The following is a 23,070-nucleotide window of genomic DNA, read 5'->3' as shown; positions in this document are numbered from 1 at the left end:
CGAAGTAATTATTATACAAAATAAAATATGGCGCTAAGTGAGTTTCGAGAAAACAAGATTATGCCATTTAAGGGGTTCGTACAATTTATCAGTTATCTGCACAGCTGTTTAAGGTTTTGCAAGACTCTCACGTAACGCCACAATCGCCGGGAACTGTCTCCGCCGTGGGAAGATCGCCAGGAAACCACGGCTCTGCATTTTTGTACAAATGCTTTTGTATGTCTGTCGGTAGCTTGGTTACAGTATAATGCCCGGTTCACATTATTCCAGTAAAATCGTGTCAGTAGCAATACATTGCGGGGTTACAATCCAAACGAGTTACACAAGATCGATCGTACACCGCAGTGTCGTGTTACTGGAACGGTATTACTGGAATAATATAAACCGTGCATAAACCCAGTAAGAACCGCATATACCTTGTGCCATCTGCGAAGATGCGTGATTTTCTCATAATTAGATATTAATGACATTGTAAGAACCACGGCACGCGTCGTCGTGAATGACTCTACCTATATTAATTTGTCGGCTTTTATATAATAAATCCGTTGTGACATGAAAATTACTCATAAAATTTTACCTAATTCAATTAATCGTCTTTTTTTGCACATAAAACTGATCCGTGATTGATTGATTGAATACAGAAGATGGAAGCGAGTTCCATTCCTTAACAGTTCGAATTATTTATCATCTGCGCCACAACGGAATACTTTCGTACTATTTTTAACTACATACTTACGCATATTTAAGTCGTTGCGTTAAATATTTGTGAATTCAAATTCAAATCATTTATTCAGTAAATAGGCCGCAATGGACACTTTTACACGTCATTTTTTTAAACTACCAGCGCTTTCGGAAAGACCATCATTGCCAAGAAGAATGCGCCGCAAGAAACTTGATGAATATATTTAATAATATTGCACTTAAATCTGTTTAAAAAAATTATACCTCGTTGAGTTTCTTGCCGGATTCTTCTCAACAGAGGTTTTTCCGAACCGGTGGTAGATTTTTTTTTAAATTTATAAGTTTTTAATATCAATTTTAATGTCAGGGAGGAATGGAGGCGTATTGTTAAGCTTGCTACCAGCACCTAGAAAATGATGACCACGACCACTCTGTCAAGAGTGAAACGACGAAGAAGAAGAAGTTTTTAATATAGTCTAAATTTGAATAAAGATATTTAGACTTTGACTTTGTCAAACATTTTGAACGTAAACTAATAAGGGTATCGTTGCTGTTTTAGCTAGGGAGCCCTAAAAAGCCTCCCCAACGTTGGGCACCTGTGGAAGCCCATCTTCCAGGCGAGCGCTTCCGCGCCAGATGCGGCGCGTGCGCGGGCGCCGCTGCGGTCGACAGGTGGCGCTGCTGGCGTTATGAGACGTGGTATACCTCAGCACTTACCTGTTTAATTTGTCTAATGTTTTTAGGGTTCCGTCCTACAAAGAACCTTTGTTTCGCCGTGTTCGTCCGTCCGTGGTTTTCGCATACGAGTAGATTGCTAATGCAAGAAAGCTCATATTAAATGCATGCATGTTCAAAATTGCAAGAAAGCTGTACTTTTGCATAAGTAGACCAGCGGTACTGTGCCGAAAAAAAAAATAGTATGTATAGGGTACCTACTGTTACGATGTTACAGGATCCACTGAAGATGAAATATTTGTCATATAGTATATATGACAATTCAAAGGATTTTTACGAAATGGATTGCAAAATTAACGTACCTCTTACACGTAAAGTGGGGATGGTGGAATCCATAGTATGGGGTATCATTAAACAGTTCTTTCTAAAACATTGTAGGTTGGTTAAGATATTTTATACTAGCCTTTACTATCCACTATCCCGCGGGACCTATGGCATTTTCCGGGATAAAAACTATTCCATGTCCTTTCCCGGGACGCAAACTATCTGTATACCGAATTTCATCTAAATCGATTCAGCGGTTAAGACGTGATGAAGTAACAAACAAACAGACTTACAAACTTTCGCATTTAGAATATTAGTAGGATGAAAATTTTATAGGAATAGGTACCTTTGCAAAATTATTTTAGCTAAAGCCAACGTAAATTATTGTTCCGTGCCTTCAATGACGACAATGTCCTAAAATAACTGCGCGTTCTTGCATCCAAAACCATCGACAAAATATTCACTCCAAGACACTGCGACAGTAGCCTATGGGCACGTGCTGTATTATGCCAAATTATCGATTAATGCACTTCAAAATTCTCTTCCCTTCATCCTCTTTAGTATATGATCCTTAAACTGCCACTAGGGTGGGCTGACACGTAAACCTCGTTTATTATAAACCTTATTACTTGAGCTTAAAGTTCATTGAACGCTTTTGCGATACAGTTTCAGTAAAAAAAGCTGCGCGCACGCACGTGTCACCTGTTCCACTCGTCAATGTGCGATGAAGTGTCATCGAGCGTATGACAAAATTGCATTTGCTGTCAGCCAACGTATACCAGTATCGTATTAGTACTATCTAATAAGAGCTACGGTGCCATAGACACACAGACACACATAGCGGTGAAACTTATATATAACACCCCTTTTTGTGTCGGGGGTTAATAAAGTTCGAAAGAAATAATGGCCAAAGCTTCAAACGTGTTATTTTTATTTTTGTTAACTTTAGAGGAACATTCAACAGGTTACAGCCGCCCTCTGACGTCCGCACCAACGCGGCATAAGTAAACCTTGTAGTACCGAAATAAGCAAAAAGGGCCACAATCGTCCAGTACCACTACCATGAGTTTACAGTGACCGTACTCGATAGCGACGGCGTAAATTATTTGTATGGAGAATTGTACAGCGCCTCTACAAATAATTTACGCCGTCGCTATCGAGTACGGTCACTGTAAACTCATGGTAGTCGTACTGGACGATTGTGGCCCTTTTTGCTTATTTCGGTACTACAAGGTTTTTTTTCTTACTTTTTACTCGTTCTTACTTATTACGTAAGATTCTGTAAAGTTGTTCTACATATTGTTTCAAATTTAAATGTATTTTCTCGTCGTGCCAAATTTCAGCAAATAAATTATTCAAATTCTTATATTGTAAAACTACCTAACAACGTAGATCTGCATACCATGTTTGTCGGATTTTTGCGAAGGTAATGACAAGTGGGCCGGGCACGTAGGCACGTTAATTGGTCCGAATGGGCACTGCCCGTCGGCCATTAAGGACCAGTGTGGGTCGAACGAGTCTCACACTACAACCAGGACCCAAAACCACCATGCAAGTACCCCTCGGACATCCAGGGAAGGAACGCTTCCGCGACGCGCGGGAGCTCGAGCTATACTGGTGTTTAGTTTCTAACGATAAACGTGAGGAGCTCGCGTTCTACTGTTCTTTCTCCGGAATGGTCTTAAGTTCTAAGGTGGAAGGGGAGAGGGGAAGGTCAGGTAACGCTGGTGTGGTGGCGCGGATGCCCGTCTCTTCGATTGTATCTGTTCATTCACAGAGCCCATACTTTCGCTGTGTATTTGAATGTTTAATACAATATCAATGAGATATGATTGATTGTTTGTATCGAACTCACCGGTTATGTTTGTTTGTATTGTTAATGTCAATGTGATAGAGCAGTCGGTGTCGAAAATGGTAGCCTGTCTGGTTAGAGAAAATATTTTGTATGTTTTTGGATTCAGTTAGATCATAATAGACCAGCCAAGTGCTCAGTAGTTGGACACACGCACTGAAGGTTCTGTACCAATACATAGTCAAATAGTAAAAACCGTTGTCTTACTCTTACCCCATAGCCTGGTAAATCCTGTCCGCAGCATCCCAACCCCATCTCCAAGGCCTTGGTAACTCTGAAAGACTCCTGCTAGCAATACTTAATGCCGTATGGGATAGATCTCCATAGTTGCGCTCATCTCACTTTTATATTACATGGTTTTTGCTGACGGTACTTGCATTACTATCCGTGCCAAATTTCATATCAATTCGGTTATAAGTGGCTGAATGTGTCCTCACAAGAATTGACCTGAACAATCATAAATTGCAAGTTGAATAGAACCTTGCAAAAACTAGTATTTATCAATGCCATTAAAGCGCCTCTATGTCTCGGACAACCGGAAAACCAGCCCAGACGAGTATCATGCTCTAAAAATAACAACAGATGAATCGGTGATTTGGCAAACGTGTCTCGATCGACTAGAATCACCTGTTCTGGTGATCTCGTGACCTATTTGCTAAGTCTGGAGCAGGTCACAGGGTTACTGACCTTAGGTGAAATAGAAAAATCAAATAGTTTATTCGGCCAGTAAGCCACAAAGGGCTCTACATGTCACTTTTTATACTACCGGTGATTTCGGAAAGACCATAATTGCCAAGAAGAGTATGCTCTAAGAAACTTGCCCTGGGAGAATCTTGGTTTCTCACCTTGATGACAGAAGTTCACTAAAGTTAGTTGATACAGCAAGATAATTACGAACTTATAAGTCGCATAGAAAAGTGGTTATGTTATGTAGGTACATAGAATGCTTTCACCATCAAGAACAGTCCTGCGAAACCATGGGGTCCACACTGTCCTCTGTACCAAAATATTTACAAAAGGTCCACTTTACCGATAAATTTGCTCTAACGAAATGTACGCTCTACCAAAAGACACACTACTCGAAAATCTATTTCTATCAAAAGGTCCAAACTGCCAAATAGTCCACTCTAATAATACATTCCGATCCGACCCGACACTATATTTTCTGATACACATACAAACCTCAAACTCGGAATGATAATAGAAGTATATATCATCATCATCATCATAATAACAAAAACCGGTCAAGCACGAGTCGGTATTAGAGAAACATTTAAACTTTATAAATAATAAAAAGAATAAGTTTCTTTTTCTTGTATGGGGATCATTATTGTTATTTATTGTTGCTTTAAAAGCTATGTTTAATGATCTGTGATAGACAGACAGACGGACAGCGAAGCTGTTGCTACGCTGTACAGGAACCTTAAAAACCATCATCATCATCATATCAGCCATAGGACGTCCACTGTTGGCTGTTGGACATACTCGTAGGCCTCCCCCATAGACCTCCAGTTGCCTCGGTTGGAAGCGGCTTGCATCCACCGTAAACCCACGGCTTTAACCAGGTCATCCGTCCATCCCGTACCGTTGGTGGACGTCCTACGCTGCGCTTCCCGATCCGCGGAAGCCATAAAAAACCGGTCAAGAGCGTGTCGGACATGCCCAAAATAGGGTTCCGTAGCCATTACGAAAAAATTAAGCAATATTTTTCTAAGGATTTCGTATTTTATACGGAATCTTCCAAGTTTAGGAATATTTTATACCTTAGCCTGCTATTTAAGAGTAAAACTACTAATAATTCTCAAGCAAACTTAGCCGTTACAGTTTTCCTTGAAAGTTTGATATACTTACTACCATCCTGATTTTTTTCTAATTTTTCCACCCACCAGTTTAGATTTTAGAGGGGGGGACGCTCGATTTTAATAAAAATTTGCACTTTAAAGTTGAATATTTCGCAAAAAAATCACTGAATCGAAAAATCGTTTTAGCAAACCCCTAATGGTTTTAAAATACCTATCCAACGATACCCCAAATTATAGGGTTGGATGAGAAATAAAAATCACCACCACTTTACGTCTGAGAGGTATCCTAAAAAAAATTTTTGAATTTTTTATTGTGCCTTTTTACATTTATGCGTGCCTTTATGCCGCTATGTGTGCCTTTTTATATTTTAGCTTACATATATATCCGTGCAAAATTACAGCTTTCTAGCATTGATAGTCCCTGAGCAAAGCTGCGGACGGACGGAAAGACAGACAGACAGATAGACATGGCGAAACTATAAGGGTTCCGTTTTTTCCATTTTGGCTCCAGAACCTTACAAACCATAACAATCGCATAAAGATTGCAGCTACAACAGATAATACCAACTCTTGACGAGTCTTTAATTAAACAAACACTGATTATATTTTGATTCGCTGACTAACTTGGCAGCACGCCGGTTGATTGTATCACTGATTCTTGATTGAATTGACCTTATTGCCCTGCAATGTGACTTTTGGATCATATGGCAATTACTGGCACTTGAGGTATCCTATCTTAGGCCTCTAGGTTGGCAACGCATCTGCAATCCCCCTGGTGTTGCAGGTGTCTATGGGCGGTGGTGATCTCTTATCATCAGGAGACCCACTTGCTCGTTTGCCATCCAGTTGAATAAAATGCTTAAATGGCTTATGGCCGCTTTTATCTGCCAAACGCTATAAAATTATTCCAGACATAACAACTCCATAGGTAGAGAGGTATATACTATACAATATATATCGAAAATACAAACTGAAACATAGATGCACATGATATTAGATGTTGTCGATATGGATTTTGCGGGAAGCCCGTAAGAGTAACAAAATTTGGAGTTGAAATAAAAAATATAAAAAGACTCCAAAAACCAATCTTAAGTATACAATACAATCAATATTAAATTAATAAATAGAACAGATTACATTTAATCTTGGATTGAATTGCTCGTTTTATAACCCCCGACGGCAAAAGAGGGGTGTTATTAGTTTGACCGCTATGTGTGTCTATTTTGTCTGTGGCACCGTAGCTCTTAAACGGGTGGACCGATTTGAATGCGGTTTTTATATTTGAAAGCAGGTTTTCTAGCGATGGTTATTAGACATGTTTCATCGGTTCGGCTGCTTTTGAGATATTGAACTTTTTCGTTTTTATTTTTAAGTTTTTTTAAGGCAGTCGAGTTTTTTGAATCCCAGAAAATATTTAGTGTTCAGTCAAAGTGATTCAACTATCTGTTTTAATTCATAACAATTTGTAATCTAATTAAATTTAATCAGTCGCAGTCTATAGGTAGCGCCATCCACGACGACGCGTGATTTTATCGAAATTAGCAATTAATGCCCTCGGTACCGCTCTGCTTTCAGAGCATGACATGAGTGCGTGTGAGCTAACTTTGGGGGCGGCAGACGTGAACTTGCCTTCGAAATCCAAAAGCTTAATGGTTACTTGACCTGAAATGTATATTTCAGAACTAAATTATTGTTATTATTATTTTAAAATTTATGACGGTGGAAGCTTTCTACACTTCCACTGAACGTAGATATAGTTTAGATATAGTTAGTGTTTAGTATTGTAACTAAGGGACCCCATACATCCCTGTATTTCTTTTATTATTATTTTTTGTATTTTTTTTCTTTAATTGTATAATATAGTTTTTAAGTATTTTATTTGTAATTATATTTTTATGAAAAAATGACTTTCTGCCAAGTTTCTTGCGGCGCATTCTTCTTGGCAATGATGGTCTTTCCGAAAGCGCTGGTAGTTTAAAAAAATGACGTGTAAAAGTGCCCATTGCGGCCTATTTACTGAATAAATCATTTGAATTTGAATTTGAATGACATTTTAATAAGAACCACGGCACGCGTCATCGTGAATGACTCTACCTTTAATTTTTCGTTGTCGAAAAGATACGTTTGCGTTACGTTTTACCACAAACGGGTAAAGACAGCAGCAGGGCTACTACTACTACGAAACTCGAAGTTCGTGTCGTGCGATCCCTCTGACACTTATACTGTTTAATACGAGAGCGAGAGGGACCGCACGACACGAACTTCGAGTTTCGAGTTTCGTAGTAAGTAGCCAGATCTACTATCTACTTCAGGGTTTCTCAAAGTGGGATACGCGAACCCCTAGGGGTTCGCTTTTCGGCGGTAGGGGGTTCGCGACAAGGTTTACTTGATGGTGGCTGCAAGACTGGCAAGATGATTAAGATTGGTTTTTGGAGTATTTTTGTATTTTTTATTTCAACTCCAAATTTGTTACTTCTTTGTTTGTTATTTGTTGTTGTTTGTTTCAGTTTTTATTTTCGTTGGCAAGATGATTCTTACCTATATTTGTTACTTTATTGAAATAAATAATATACATTATATTATGATGACAATTGAAATATAATCTACCTTTTATTACTATCTTTGGGGGGGGGTTCGCTGTCGTCTAGAAACTATAACAGGGGTACGTGGAGCCATAAGTTTGAGAAACCCTGATCTACTTTATGTACTCGTCCAAAGCTATCTCTCCCTGTGAAAGTCATAGAGGTAAAACAGATATAGTATTACGAGTCGAAACGTCATAGGTAGGTTTTATTTAGTCGAATGATTAAATAGTGATGCACTCACCACCTGGCCTTCTTTAGTATCACTCCAAGCTCTGACAAACCAAAACACATTCGTTTCATCAGAAACTGCATGAATAATGCAGTGAATCAAAAACTATTAATTGAAGTTATAATTCTACGGTTTAGTATTTGATATTCCAATAAAACGGTCGTTAACTTTAATGTTATACCTATAGACAACGCATAGTCTAAACCACTGCAGCTTTTCTTGAGGTTATTATTCGCAAAAACGGTGTGTTTTTTCCCCGACGCAAAAAGAGATGAGTTTGACCGCTATGTGTGTTGTGTCTGTCTGTGGCGCCGTAGCTCTTAATTATCGCAAAATATGCTGGTCGGTGTGTTTTTCAACCCCCGACGCAAAAAGAGGGGTATTATGAGTTTGACCGCTATGTGTGTCTGTGTTTGTCTGTGGCGCCGTAGCTCTTAAACGGTTAGACCAATCTGAATGCATCAGATTTTCTTACGATGGTTAGCCGTTTTTGAGATATTGAACTTTAAATTGACAAAGTCGGGTTTTTTTTCCTTCCCAATGTAAATTCTTGTGTATCGAATTACATATATTGTTTCTCTTTTTAAAAATTAAACCAAAAAAAACTGCAACGACCTAATGTCTTTGGCCCTTAAGGCGCTTCATTCCCAAAAATAAATGACCTGACCAACAAAGAGTTGGAAACCTCCATTGTCACTTCAAAGTTCAATATCTCAAAAACCGCTGAACTGATTTTGTTGAAATGTCTAAGAACCATCGCTAGAAAACCTGCATTCAAATAAAAAAACCGCATTCAAATCGGTTCACCCGTTCAGGAGCTACGGTGCCACGTACAGACACACACATAGCGGTCAAACTTAACACCCCTCTTTTTGCTTCGGGGGTTGAAAAATGTCTCTTTCTCTCAAAACAATCCTACCCAAACCAAGCAAAAGTCAAGCCATAAGTCGCACGATCCCTGCAAGACCAGTCCATTGAGCCGGGAGTATAATTTTTATGAATAGCCCGGACCGGTTGAGTTCATTGAATGAACGCCTGTTGACATTCCCCGAAAACCTGTACCCGGAATAACTCCCGAGTCCCGAGTCCTCCCGATGACGACCGAAATAGATTTCAACACGAATAGATTAAACTTACGTTTTTAAGGACGAAGCGCCAGGCTCATGATCAAAGTCCTGTTAGATGGCGCTGTTATCAATATTTATTTTTGTCTAAAATACCTTATCTTAAATTTAGATTGCTATAATATTTTTTTCGGATAAACTTTTTTTAAATAAGAGAAACATCTTTGTATTATATCCGCGATCACTTACAACTAAGTATTTATACTTCGAAGTTGCATCTATGATCCATTGATTAGTGTTAACTGACGGTTAAATGTGATACTTTCTCCGTCTATTCGGACAAAACAAATAGAGACGGCATCACATTTAACCGTCAGTTAACACTAATCAACGGATGGTGAAACAGCCCCTTAATAAATAAATAACTGTAGGTATGTAGTCCCTGTTTTTAACCCCCACGCAAAAAGAAGGGTGTTATAAGTTTCATGCCAATGTCTCTCTGTATGTGGCGTCGTACTTAGGTTTCAAACAGATGAACCGATTTAGCATAATTATCACGTCGCCGAAAATCATATCACATAACCTCGTTATTACGGAACTCATATTGCATAATCTTGTATGGCCTAACACCTTGTGTGGTGTGAGAGGGTATAAATAAGGTCTGTGTGGGGTCGTAGTTCTAACCTAACCTACTACTTTTCTGTTAGTAATTCGATTCATTGTGCAAAATTATGTGAAATAAGTCTTATGCAATATGACTCTTGTTATACATTTTATGTGAAGTAAATATTCTGCTAAAAAGGTTATGCTAAGTTATGCCAGATGAGGGGTACCTAACCTGACCGAGGAGAGCCAAAAAGTTGCGCTATCGTTTCTTTAAATAAAATACAAGCGATAAAATTTCTAATACTTTAGTGGTTAAATGACGAGATTGCACAGCGTTGTCCATTTCCAACTACATAGTTTAACGCAGGTGTATGTTGCACAATTAGGAAAAATATTATGACTGGTTCGGCTGGTGTGGGCGGAGCCCGCCGTCGCGCTGCTACCACATTCAAGAGGCTACAAATTCGATTAACGCACAAATGGTCAATATTTCATCACATTTCCCAAAAAAAATAATGTTTACACAAATTGCTCGAAGAAACCACGTTATTGAAGATAAAGAGATCGCAAAAAATTGGGCACGACGCACCTTTTTATTTCACGTAAATTAATACTTCTTTTTTGTTCTTTCTAGCCGTCTTCGAATCTAGACTGAATGGGTATTTATTAGGCAAACTTGCTCCATCTCAGCCCACATCTTGGCTTACCATCAGGCATGATTGTGGACGAACGCAAGCCTATTTCTGTATATTATAAAAAAATATTTTCTGTTTAGAGAACTTATATGAAACCTTTGCCTGTGGCTCGGGTGGATGATATAAACGTTCTATACACTTGTTATTACTTTAAAAGTAGCCAATTCTAATAAATCTGAAGTTAGGATGACATCATAAAGGCCGCAACTAGATACACGCAACGCAACACGTGCGTTGCATAGCAGCCGTATGACGTCACTAATAAATTTAATACTTAACGCCCGACATAGCATTTACTCAAAACTCAGAATTTCTCAATTAACTTTAGTAACATAATTTCAAAACATAATCTAAAAAGTTCCCTTGACGATGCTCCCGTATCTTTAATTTCGTAAATAGGTAAGTATTTAGTTAGAATATTATTACGAAATACATGTAATAAGTAGAAATATGTTGACAATTGATTTAAAATTGATCGAGTAACGCTCCGAGTTTTAGCAAAACGGTAACAGCGACCTACCGTTTATTCTTTATCCAAATGTAGGTCAAGTTTATTATAATTAGCTTATTTTTGTTAGAATCGTAACGTTTCTTTTAACACGATACGAAGCAAGCAACCGAATTCAAGAAGATTCAAGAGCTACATATATTCGTCATTGTTGTCTGGATTAATCAAATATAATAAAATATTTAGACGTGATTTTGTAAATCAGGGTTAATATAACTCAGAGTTAAATGTTAACCCAGGGTTAAGGCCGGTCAAAATGTATGAAGATCTCATCCCAAATCCATGGTTAACGATTTATTTTTGAACCCTGGAGTGCCTGACTGTGCAAGCTTCTCTTAGGAAGCCATACCGTAGTATAGATGCAGTGAAAAAAGTTTTTACACAGGTCAAATAAAAATCAATCTTGTATCAGTTATAAATAAATTGATATGGAAAACTTTTCTCACTTTAACTATACTATAAGTAAGTACGAACAAACCGCTTCAACCAAACTAAACTGCGTGAGTGTATGGACCCCATACGTTTTCTTTTGCTAAAGATGGTTGGATTTTGGAATACCTACGCCATTTTAGCGAAAGAAAAAGCATGGTGTCCATATCGACTCTCATAATTGTTGAAAGTCATAATGTATTTTTTGTAATTAATTCATAACTTTCTCTGAATCTATTAATTGTTTAGAATAATTATAAATAAACCTAACCTGTTGACCTATATATAGAAGAATAAGATGACAATTTAAAAATGTCTAAAAAATGTTTCCGTTTCGGTGAAAAAAAATATGACGAACAAAAACTATGACAAACATTACATTACGACGCACCCAAACGAACGACATTTGCGAATGTTTCTGTGTGTTGTTAATCTTCCACTCCAAAACGGCTAAACGGATTTGTTTTTTACATTTAGCTGGATCTGTATTAACTTACAAACTAATTTTATTCCTAAATGCCTACGTGATCACTGATCAAGATGTAGATATATAGGTACATACGAAACATAAAATGATTAGAAAATTACAGCTCTAATTAACGTTATCAAATAATCCAAAAAATATATTTTTAACCACCGACCGATTTCGATGCGGTTTATTAACCCCGACGCAAAAAGAGGGGTGTTATAAGTTGTGTCTGTTTGTCTGTGGCACCGTAGCTCTTAAACGGGTGAACCGATTTGAAAGCGGTTTTTTTTTATTTGAAAGCAAGTTTTCTAGCGATGGTTCTTGGACATGTTTTACCAAAATCGGTTCAGCCGTTTTTGAGATATTGAACTTTGAAGTGACCATGTCGGGGGTTTTCCAACTTTGTTGGTTAGGTTATTACGTGAAAGCGAGTTTCTTTGGTTCTCAGCTATGTTTGATATAAAAATCGGTTCAGCCGTTTTTGATATGGATCTTTGAAATTACAATGTCGAGAGATAAGTAATGTCATAATGTCGTAAACAGGCCCGATTGGCGCCTTTGATCGTAGGGTCTGTATATTAATTCAAGGAAAAACAATTTTTAGGCTAATTTACGTATAACAGTCTTAAAAGTTTGACATTAAATATTAGACCAAGGGTTGGCAATAGGACCGCGTAAGGCCTAGCCTCGGACCGCCAAGTGTCTTTGAATATATCTAGTTATTTACCTACTTAGCTACTTATTTTGTATAGTGTATACATAAGTTACTAATTTGCATATAAATAAATAATACTTTTTAACAAAAAAAAATTGGCCCTTGATAAAAATTTAAACAGCATTCTCAGACCCTACTTAAAACTAATTGCCGACCCCTGGATTAGACAAAGAAAGAAATGAGTGTGAGTGAAGTAACATGCAAGTAGCGCCATGCCATGCCTACTGCTGCGCTTTAGAAAGAGAATAAATATATATCTATCTTTTTGGGTCTTGCTTGGGTGTTTAATATGTATTTAAGTATGTATCTATCTATATAATTATATTTATCCGTTGCTTAGTACCCATAACACAAGCTTTTGCTAAGCTTACTTTGGGACTAGGTCAATTGGTGTGAATTGTCTCGTAATATTTATATATATTTTTTAAATCACTAAATAAAATTTTCAACAATATTAATTTTATCCATATTCATATTTTATTCATATTTTCATATACATAATTATTATTATATATAGGACATGGCAAATATCTTATGTGGGCACCTATTCTGCTCCAATAAAACTGTAGGGGACTAAACTTGATTAGTTAGCTCACATTATAATTTTAAGGGTTTAAAGTAGGCCAACCGTTTTATAACCTAAGCTCGCATCGCAGGATAATCCTTCTGCAAAGGTAAAACTCGTTATCTACTTGTGGTGACTAACTAGGTTGGTATGCAGTAAATATCTAATACCTAACAAAGGTCCTAGATTAGCTAGAAATCAATAAAAGCCAGTTAAGGATTTAGTTTCGTATAATTTTCTTTTAACAAATGATCAATAGAAAACTGTAAAATTAACAATGTAGCGTCTTAACAGATACTTCGAAATTATTAGCAATGTAATGTACGTAATATTTTACAAATACTTTGGAATGTTCATAATATATAAACAATCTCATGATGAATACCAAGTCTACAGAGGCTGTGAGGGAGCTTTGACAATGTAAGCCCTAAAGAGTTGATAATGGCATGTTAGCGAGACACCAGCAGTAAATTTTCAACCAGTTACATGTCATTTTTGAGCATGACAGTGTTGTGAGTATTACTGCTAGGGGCTGGCCACCTAAGAGGCTAACTAACAACCTCAGCCCAAAACCCACCCCTACTTAGCCCCATTAACAAATTTGCTATTTTTTTGTGCCCCCCATGCAGTCTAAACAGTCCACAGACTACACACATAGCTGAGATTGTACAGAAGTTAAAAATACTCAAACAACCTTCCTTGTATGTCATGTTCAAGTTTTACTGTGGCTGTTTACAAATACTTCCACCACTTCACATAGGTACATTGACTTGTAAGAAATCAACATTCAGAATAGATACTAAGGTTATTTTCATTATTCACAAAGAGATTAGATTAATTACAATAGAATGGAATAAGAAAGTTTAAGTTAACAATGAGACTGATTACACTGCAGAGAAACAAATTTTATACACCATCCAATGTTATTTTATTTTTTTACAAAATATAAGACAGTGGGAGATTCATAATGAGATTACAATTGGGAATAAGTGATTTGCGAGGCCATGCGTAGCAGGTGAAACAAAAATGCAACCGTTACGAGTTAGGCTTACTAATGGCTCTTCTCGGAGATAACTAAATAAAGCAGTCAATAAATAAACGATCATAAATATCTAATAAATACCTATGCGGGCTATATTTACAAGAAGCCTACCATCCAGGGCACATCTCAGCCTTTAAACGAATATAATACAGCACTATCCCAGTGGGATAACAGGTATAAATTATAAAATAAAGTAAAGCTGCCGGCTTAACACACATTACAAAATAATACTGACACCAGTAACATACACTATCCGCAAGATGGAATGTGCGGGGAGGCCCGAGACGGCCCGTCTCCGCCTCACACTTCCAATTCATCACAATTCTATTCAGAGGACTAATAAATACAATTAACATCGATCCGCGACTACCTAGGAGGCGGCACGGCGCGGCCGCAGCCGAGTCCATAACAACATAACATGTAACAGCTCTACGAAGCGAGTAGCGTTCGTCCTCCTCTCCCGACACGGCACGGGCTCCGACCACCGAACACACGGGAACACTCAATTTATCGACAGCGACATGTCCGGTATATACAAAAGAAACTCCTTCCGAATAAATTATAAGCTTCGTAAAATAATTATCACATAAATTTTCTTATATTCTCGTTCGCTCGACACTTAACACGTAACTATATACACTGCGGTGCGGACGACGGTCAGCGCGCAGGCAGATCCGGCGGCGCGGGCGGCGGCGGCGCGGGCGGCGCTGGTGGCACGGGGGCAGCGCGCGGCTGCGCGCCGGCAGCGGGCGCCCGGGCTCCGGCAGCGCCACCAGCCCGGGCGCCGCGGGCGGCAGCGTGCGGCTGCGCGCCGGGCGCCCGGGCGCCGCCAGCGCCACCAGCTGTACGCGCAGCACGCCGCTCTCGGCCGCGCCGCCTGGCGCCAGCTTGCCCGCGGCCGGTGCGCGCCGCCGCAGACGCACCCACGCGCCGAAGCAGACTAGAAGCGCCAGGAACACGGCCACGGTCGCGCCGCCCGCGATGGACGCCGTCTCCATCATCAGCTGCCGGCTCGTCAGCACGTAGGAGTCGTCCAGGTCCTTGAACTCGCAGCGCTGCCCCACGAAGCCCGAGCGGCACTCGCAGTTGTAGATGGGGCTGCCCGAGATGACCACGGTGAAGCACTCGCCGCCGTTGAGGCAGTAGTACTCCGAGTAGTCGGGCTCGCACTTGAAGGTGGGGAAGGTGACGTTGACCCTTGGCTGCGGCGGCGGCGCTTGGAGCCCGGGCGCGGCGGCCGCGCCGGCGGGCCGCGCGGGCCGCGCCGGCCGCTTCGAGATCGAGCTCGAGCACGCGCCCGCCAGCGCCCAGGCCGCCGACACCACCGCCAACCAAACTACCAACGATTGCATTTTCCGCACGCTCCGGAGGGTACGCGGCTCCCGTATCGGCGCTCGCGGTACGTACACGATTTTGACATTGGACGGTGATTGACGGTTATGCGAAATCCGAGAGGCGATGACACCGCTTTCGAATTTCGAACCCTTCCCTGCTCGCATCCGCGTCGGCGGTCCGCCGAGACATGTTTCCTGTCCTGTTAACTTTTTTTAAGTACGTCGCTCGCTCGACGATCACTCGCTCATGACGGAGGCGCGGTTTCTACGGGCGCCCGAGATTCTCATCGATCCCCGTGCGGGCATATCGTGAGCGAAACACTGATCTCGAATCGACACTGGCAGTTCGTGCTATTCGATTATTCACGGAGCACATACACACAATGTCCCGTTCGAAACGATACACATAAAATGGTGCTGAGCGAAAACACTGTACTCGGTCGGTTGTCTATGCGCGACTGACGGCCCGAGCGGAGCGGAGGGCGTCTACTGCATCCGCCATCTGCCGACGAGAATGAATGGCGGTGAACTCGCGTGCGCGTGTGTGCGCGCCGCGTCGGTACACGGGAAAATACATGAGTATGCGTCATTGCCCGTTTGTGTGGGTGAACCTTTTTTTTCTTTCGTATGGGATTATGAACAAGTATTTAGCTTCTTTATCTCCGACATTCAGCTAGCTTCGTTCTGTTCTGTATATCGAGAAATAAATAATAACTTTACAGCTTACAAATCAACTAGTGTTATGATGTGGATGGATTTCATCAATTAAAAATGTTTGAGGAAACAGATAAGTTAGGTAAGAATAGATAGGTATACGAACAACTTACACTGAAGCACTTTGCATCACATTACGAAATGAACACGAGAGGTTTGATTAGTTGATTAGATTATCCTATTACGGTACTCCCGAGTTAGTCGAGATTTTCTATCATGAGTCAGGTTTCTTAATTTATTAAGATTACGTAGACTTCAAGGTAGGTACTATTTAATTTCCGGTACCTACGTAGTACCAATATGCTTTCTACAGTTCATAGGTACGTACATACCTATCTTTCTACCTACCTATTTGAAAACGAACTTTTAGATGTTACAGACGCAAACTTATTTGGTGCGAATAAAGGCGAAAAGTGCGAATACACAGTTGTCCCACGTACGCAACGTACCTATGCAATGCATTATGAAATATCGACCCGGATAATTAGTATGCTTAGAAACATACTTGTCATACGTAGCATTAAAACAAATATCAGTAAAGATTTCATAATGCATTGCATACGTTGCGTAGGTATAAGGGCAAGTGTTTTCGCCTTACGTATCTATGCTTACGCTACGAAGAAATTAATGGTGTGTGTAGTTTCCAATTCGCACTGACCCGCGTGGGAACTACAACTACGACACAAGCTCTCTCATTCCATTCAGTCGTGATTCAGTCATTCTGAGGGGTAGCATGCACCATGTACCCGTCAGTGACCCACAATGCCGACACCAATAAGAAGTTGGTTACCTACGTTTTAGACTAACATCATGTTTACTCAATAACAATAATATACATATAAAAGTATATACCACGGCTGATCTGTAGATCTATAAGATTATGTATTTGTTGTTACTAGGGAAGCACGTACAAACATATAGGTAACCATAGATGAGTAACGCAAACAAGTACGATTGTACTGGTTTGTTAGCTTAATTAAGCTAAAACCTATATAGCCTGGGAAGTCCTATGTTTAGTCCATTCTTGCGCCTAAGTATACTTGATTTGGATAGGTATTTAACTAATAATGTAAACAAAACAATGTCAATTGGTGTCTTAAATATTGAAATTCTCCCACCAAACTATTTAAATATTTACATTTCTGTATTAAAATACACTAGTCTAGTTTGTATTACAATTATAGATAAGTAAAATGTTTAAAATCCTTGAATGTACCAAATCTGGCAGCTGAAGGTTGTTTACATTTAGTTAAATATCTATCCAAACCAAGTATAGTGATTTTTAATTTTTAAAAATAGGGTGTTATAAGTTTGACCGTGATGTGTGTCTGTCTGTAGCACCGTAGCTCTTAAACGGGTGGACCGATTTGAATGCGTTTTTTTTTATTTGAAAGCAGGTTTTCTAGCGATGGCTCTTGACATGTTTTATCAAAATTGGTTCAGCCCTTTTTGAGATATTGAACTTTAAAGCCCAAAACAAGTGACAAAGTCGGGGGTTTTCCTACTTTTTGTTGGTTAGGTTAGGTTATGAACGTCATCGAATATTTTTCCCAAACCCCATTTGACTTACTACTGCTTGTACATTTTAATCTTTAAACCTTTAAAATTTATTGATAAAAAAGTGTGTTATCGTGTATCTGAAAGTTTGGCGGCAATATAGGTCTGTCTATCTGTCTGTGGCAGCGTAACTCAAACGGATGGACCGATTTCAATGCGGTTTTTTACGTGGAGTAATTTTTTTTCAGCCGTTTTTTAGCTATTGAACTTTAAAATGACAATGACAACTTTACTAAGGGGCTTTATTTTGTTCCAATTTTGTTGTTAGACGGTTAACTGTTTTTTTTAATCTTGGATGGTTAAACAGACCCCAAATCATTTAAAATTATTAACACTCAATTTTTTAACACACGTTAAATTTCCTATTTATTTTTTTTCAATTTTTTTTTCAAACCACCACTCCACCCACCACCACCACTCCCACTCCACTCCACTCTTTTTTCAATAGTTAGAGAATGTGACTATTCCCGGGATTCCGGTTCTATACTAAAATGGATGTACATGGTATTAGTTCAGTTCAAAGTCATAAAGCAAGCAAGATCGAGAAATAAAATCTTATTTGAATAATAAAATTTTGCATAAAAAAACGAAATCATTGTCAGCAACATTTAGCTCAGACCTTTGGCGCAGACGGACCTTATGACGTGCCGATAGTGCCGAAATTATTAGTCCCACTATTCCACTTCCCACTTATATTATAAAAGCGATAGTTTGTAAGTCTGTTTGTTTTTTCTGTTTCTTACCTCATCACATATAAACCGTCGAACCTATTTATCTGCAGATAGTCCCGGGGAAAGATTAGGATATTTTTATCCCGGAAAATTGCATAGTTCCCGCGGGATAGCGATTAGAAGGAGTTGCGGGCAACTGGCTAGTTGCTCATAAAGTTTTGCCTAAAAATTACGTTAACGTTCATAGTTTGGTACTATTAAGAGTCTGCCACATTGTCGTGTCAAGCGTCAGACAGAATGTGCAAGTTTTAGAAATATTTGATTTGATTATATCTTTCCCACTCTACGTAATTATTATTGTTATTAATATTTTGTGAAGGAAAATAACGAGATGAACAAGTTGAAGAGCAGAAGTTTAAAAAAAAAAAGAACTTACTGAAATTAATAAGTATCTTAATATTGGGTTCACATTCGTAATCGTAGAAATATAAAGGGACCTCCATACCACCGAATAAATCTTGAAACTTGAACGTTTTTCGACAAGACTGAAACAACTTAAAAAAAACTAAATGTCAAATGACGATGTTCAGAAACCTTATCGATCGATTCGATAATGAAATGGAAAAATATAAGATAAATCCATAAAATTAACTAATTAATCTACAAGAATTTTTTTTTTTAAAAATTAAGAGCTCTGCGCATTTAGCCAAACGGGGAAACGGAAATAGAAAGGGAAATGCGTAAGGATCGGAATTTAGAAAAATGGGTTGGAAAAGATCAGGAAAGGTAAAAGATAAATAATAATACTTATAGTTTTATATTGTTATGAGATAGAAATGTATATAGAGCTTTAAATATATATAAGGAATTATCATTAATTACAAGGAGGGATGGAACAGATACGGGAAACGGAACGCCAAGGAGTGACAGCTGTTGTAGAAATGAGGAACGATCATAAAGTTGACAGGCGAGGATTATGTGATTAAGATCACAGGGGACAGCTCCACATTCACATGCCGAGCTGTCCACTATGCCCAATCTCGCAAGATGTTGGGGTGTGCAAACATGCCCCATTCGCATGCGAGACATCATAGTTGTTGCAGGCTTACAAAGATGGATTTTTGAGAACCAGGGCTTGGCAGGGATTGCCGGTTGAATATCGCGATAACGCAAACCCGTCCTTACATCATTGGACGCCCAAAGCTGGCTCCAAGCCTCTCGTAAGTATATCTTTGGCATAGCTACAAGATCCTCAGCTATATTTTTGAACGGATGAAGGTCCCCACTATCGATCGCTTCGCGAGCTAATTGGTCCACGCGTTCGTTTCCCTTGATCCCCCTATGGCCAGGGATCCAAGCAAAGGAAACTATGTATCCATTCTGATAGCATTTAAATAGAAGGCTTCGTATTTTATAGATATGGGGATTGTTAGATTTTGTTTTGAAAGGAAATTTAGCAATAGACTGCAATGAGCTCAGTGAATCCGAAAATATTATAGTGTTTTTGAGTTTCATTAAAACTATATATTCAACTGCTTTCAGGATACCAAAACACTCTCCAGTGTACACAGATGATTCTGGTGGAAGTTTAATTTTTTGTACAATATTGTATTGAGAATGCAATACACCAACGCCAACACACCCATTTGAGGAGACCTTTGAAGCATCTGTGTAAATATGATGGACATCCCGAGCTTCTGATCCAATAAAACCCAAAAACTGATGATTATGTTCTACATCATTTTTAGAAATACCTATATTTAGGGCAACAGATGGAATAAGAAATAATGATTCATATTCATGCTGATAAATGGGGAGTGTAGAGGAATTAATAGTGGGTGCAGAAATAGATTGATATTTATCAAAGCTTTTGATTAAACAAGGAGGCTTCTTATGTTTCCAATATTTTGAGGAGGCTATTTGCAGAGATAGACGAGGCAGGATAGACCAGAGCTGATGATTGGATAGCTGAGTACATCGGAAGAGATATCTATCGCTGAGGAATTGACGCCGTAAATATAGTGGAGGATCAACGCATTCCACTTGAAGTGCATTAATAGGACTAGATTTCATGGCCCCACAGACAATTCTAAGAGCTTTAGACTGGATACCTTTCAATTTCTTGAAGCCAGCAACACTTCCAGGGTCTAGTAAAAAAGTACCATAATCTAAAATGCTTCTAATCAAAGCATTGTACAATAATTTCAAGCATGAAGGATGTGCACCCCACCAAACCCCTGAGACACACCTCAGAATATTAATGTTTTTTTCACATTTTGCAGCTATGTAATCACAATGGGCTAGACCAGTTAATTTGCTATCTAAAATTACACCTAAAAATTTTGTTTGATTTTTAACCAAAATTACTTGACTACCAAATTTAACACTAATTGGGGGAGGGAGTCGCTTTCTGGTAAACAATACCACCACACTTTTGGACACAGAAAGCTCCAAACCATTGGAGTCTAACCATGTCTTTAACAGCCCTAAAGAACAAGTGAGACTATTGCTAGCCTTTTCAATGGAGCCATTAATTGAGTATAATAGTAAATCATCAGCATATTGTAAAACTCTGACCGATCCTTTTAAAGATGATTCCAAGTCATATGTGTAAATATTATATAGCAATGGGCTTAATACGGAACCCTGTGGAAGTCCTCGCCACACTGTACGCGTGATTCTATTATTGTCATCTAAGAGTATACTAATAAATCTTTCTGATAGTAAATTGATTATGAAGTTGATTAAAACTATAGGTACCCCTAACTTAAGAAGTTTATCCCTCAATACTGAAACTACCACATTATCATAGGCAGAACAAATATCAAGGAAAGCAGCAGTAACTGACTCATTGTTTGAGAATGCTAGATGGATATCGGACGTTATTATTGCCAGACTGTCATGACAAGACCGACCTTTGCGAAAGCCAAATTGACTTTGAGCCAGAAGCTGATTGCTTTCCATGAAATACTCTAACCTGTTTTTAATCAAATGCTCCGCCACCTTGGCGAAGACTGAAGATAGGGCAACTGGGCGATAAGAGGATGCATCGCTAGCTGGTTTACCCTGCTTCAGAATAGGTATTATAATTTGAGACCTCCATGCCTCAGGAACAGTGCCAGTAAACATAACTGTATTTATGACAGAAAGGAAATAAGAAAGAATACTGTCACTAACATTTGAAAGAAAAGAATAAGGTACACCATCCTCTCCTGGTGCTGAATCCTTTAGGTTTGCTAAAATACCTTTTAACTCCTCCATTCGGAAGGGTGATCCTAGACTAAATTGAGAAGAAGGGCTAGGAGGAATAGAGGAATGCTGAAAAACATACCCTTCAGGAACTGATGCAGGGGCTAACTGGTCTATGAATTGTTGAGCTAAATTAGGAGGAAGTATTTGTCTAGGAGAATCATTAAATGCAGATCTAAACCTTTTCACGTTATTCCATACTATGGAAGGTTTTACATTAGGAGAAAGTGACAGACAAAATTGCTTCCATCCTTCATATTTTTTCTTACGCAGCAACTTTTTAGTATCTCTTGCAACTTGCATGTAAAATTCAAAGTTTTCATTGGTCATTGAGTGGCAATAACGTCTCTCAGCCTCCTTTCGTTTTTTAATTGACTGGGAACATTCAAAGTCCCACCAAGGCGGAGAAGGAATTTTACCTGATGCACTATTTTTAACAGGAAAAGTTTCATCAGCTGCTTCAGTAATTATCTTAGCCAGGGCAGCCGAGGAAGTAACTAGATCCTCCTCATCAATACTGGGGAGATCAGATAATCTCTTATCTACGCCGCTTTTAAACATTTTCCAATCTGCATTATTTAAATTGTACTTGAGCATGGGGCTAGGCCTTGTAAGCAACGGAATAGTAAAAGGAAAAGAAATTAAAATCGGAAAATGATCACTTCCATGGGATGACTCTAATGTATGCCAGGATAATGACGATGAAAGATGAGCAGAACAAATAGATAAGTCCACAACGCTTATGGCCTCTAAAGGGCCAGTTCGCCTAGTGGGGTAGCCATTATTGAGAACACAAAGATTATGACTATCGAGAATATCTAAAATTTGTTCTCCATGATTGCTAGAAACTGAACTACCCCAAGAGCGATGCTGGGAATTAAAATCCCCTAGAATCAAGATGGGTTTTGGCAGGGAGATTATCACTTGTTCAAGCTCATGAAAGATCAATGATGATGGATGAGGAATATATACAGAGACAATACAAATGTTATTTACAATGGCAGCAACAATGGACCATTCATTGTTGCTGTGTGGAGGAGTAGGTATTGTTGAAAATGCTATATTATCCTTAACAAGTAACGCTACTCCACCATATCCATCAGGTCTGTCCTCTCTGAGACATGAGTAGCCAGAAACTCTAAACAGAGCTCCAGGCTTAAGCCATGTCTCAGAGAGGGCAAAAGCGAAAGGATTAAACTGATTTATAAGATAGATTAAGTCTTGTTTTTTGCTAGTTATACTTCGGCAGTTCCACTGAACTATCTTGTCCATTGTGTGTTATAGTAGCAGCAAGTGCTTCAAGC

At 39.1% G+C, this 23,070-nt stretch overlaps 1 protein-coding gene and 1 long non-coding RNA gene across 2 annotated transcripts; one reads left to right on the top strand and one right to left on the bottom strand.

Annotated features, from left to right (window-relative positions):
• Positions 1–13,411: 13,411 nt before the first annotated feature.
• LOC141434778 (uncharacterized) lies at positions 13,412–16,104 on the bottom strand. Its single transcript, XM_074097216.1, has one exon. The coding sequence runs from the start codon at positions 15,738–15,740 to the stop codon at positions 14,838–14,840; it is 903 nt and encodes a 300-aa protein (XP_073953317.1). The 5' UTR covers positions 15,741–16,104; the 3' UTR covers positions 13,412–14,837.
• A 3,150-nt stretch (positions 16,105–19,254) lies between these two features.
• LOC141435366 (uncharacterized) lies at positions 19,255–20,243 on the top strand. Its single transcript, XR_012452138.1, has 2 exons — positions 19,255–19,737; positions 20,060–20,243. It is a non-coding gene; the product is annotated as an uncharacterized lncRNA (long non-coding RNA).
• Positions 20,244–23,070: the final 2,827 nt, after the last annotated feature.

The sequence above is a fragment of the Choristoneura fumiferana genome, chromosome 14 (genome assembly GCF_025370935.1).
Source record: "Choristoneura fumiferana chromosome 14, NRCan_CFum_1, whole genome shotgun sequence".
NCBI classification, from domain to species: Eukaryota; Metazoa; Arthropoda; class Insecta; order Lepidoptera; family Tortricidae; genus Choristoneura; species Choristoneura fumiferana.
Note: the sequence above shows the minus strand (reverse complement) of the source record. Positions and strands in the feature narration are given on the sequence as shown.

Excerpts from the sequence above, each read along its gene's own strand:
- LOC141434778 (XM_074097216.1), bottom strand. The coding sequence starts at position 15,740 with ATGCGAGCAGGGAAGGGTTCGAAATTCGAAAGCGGTGTCATCGCCTCT.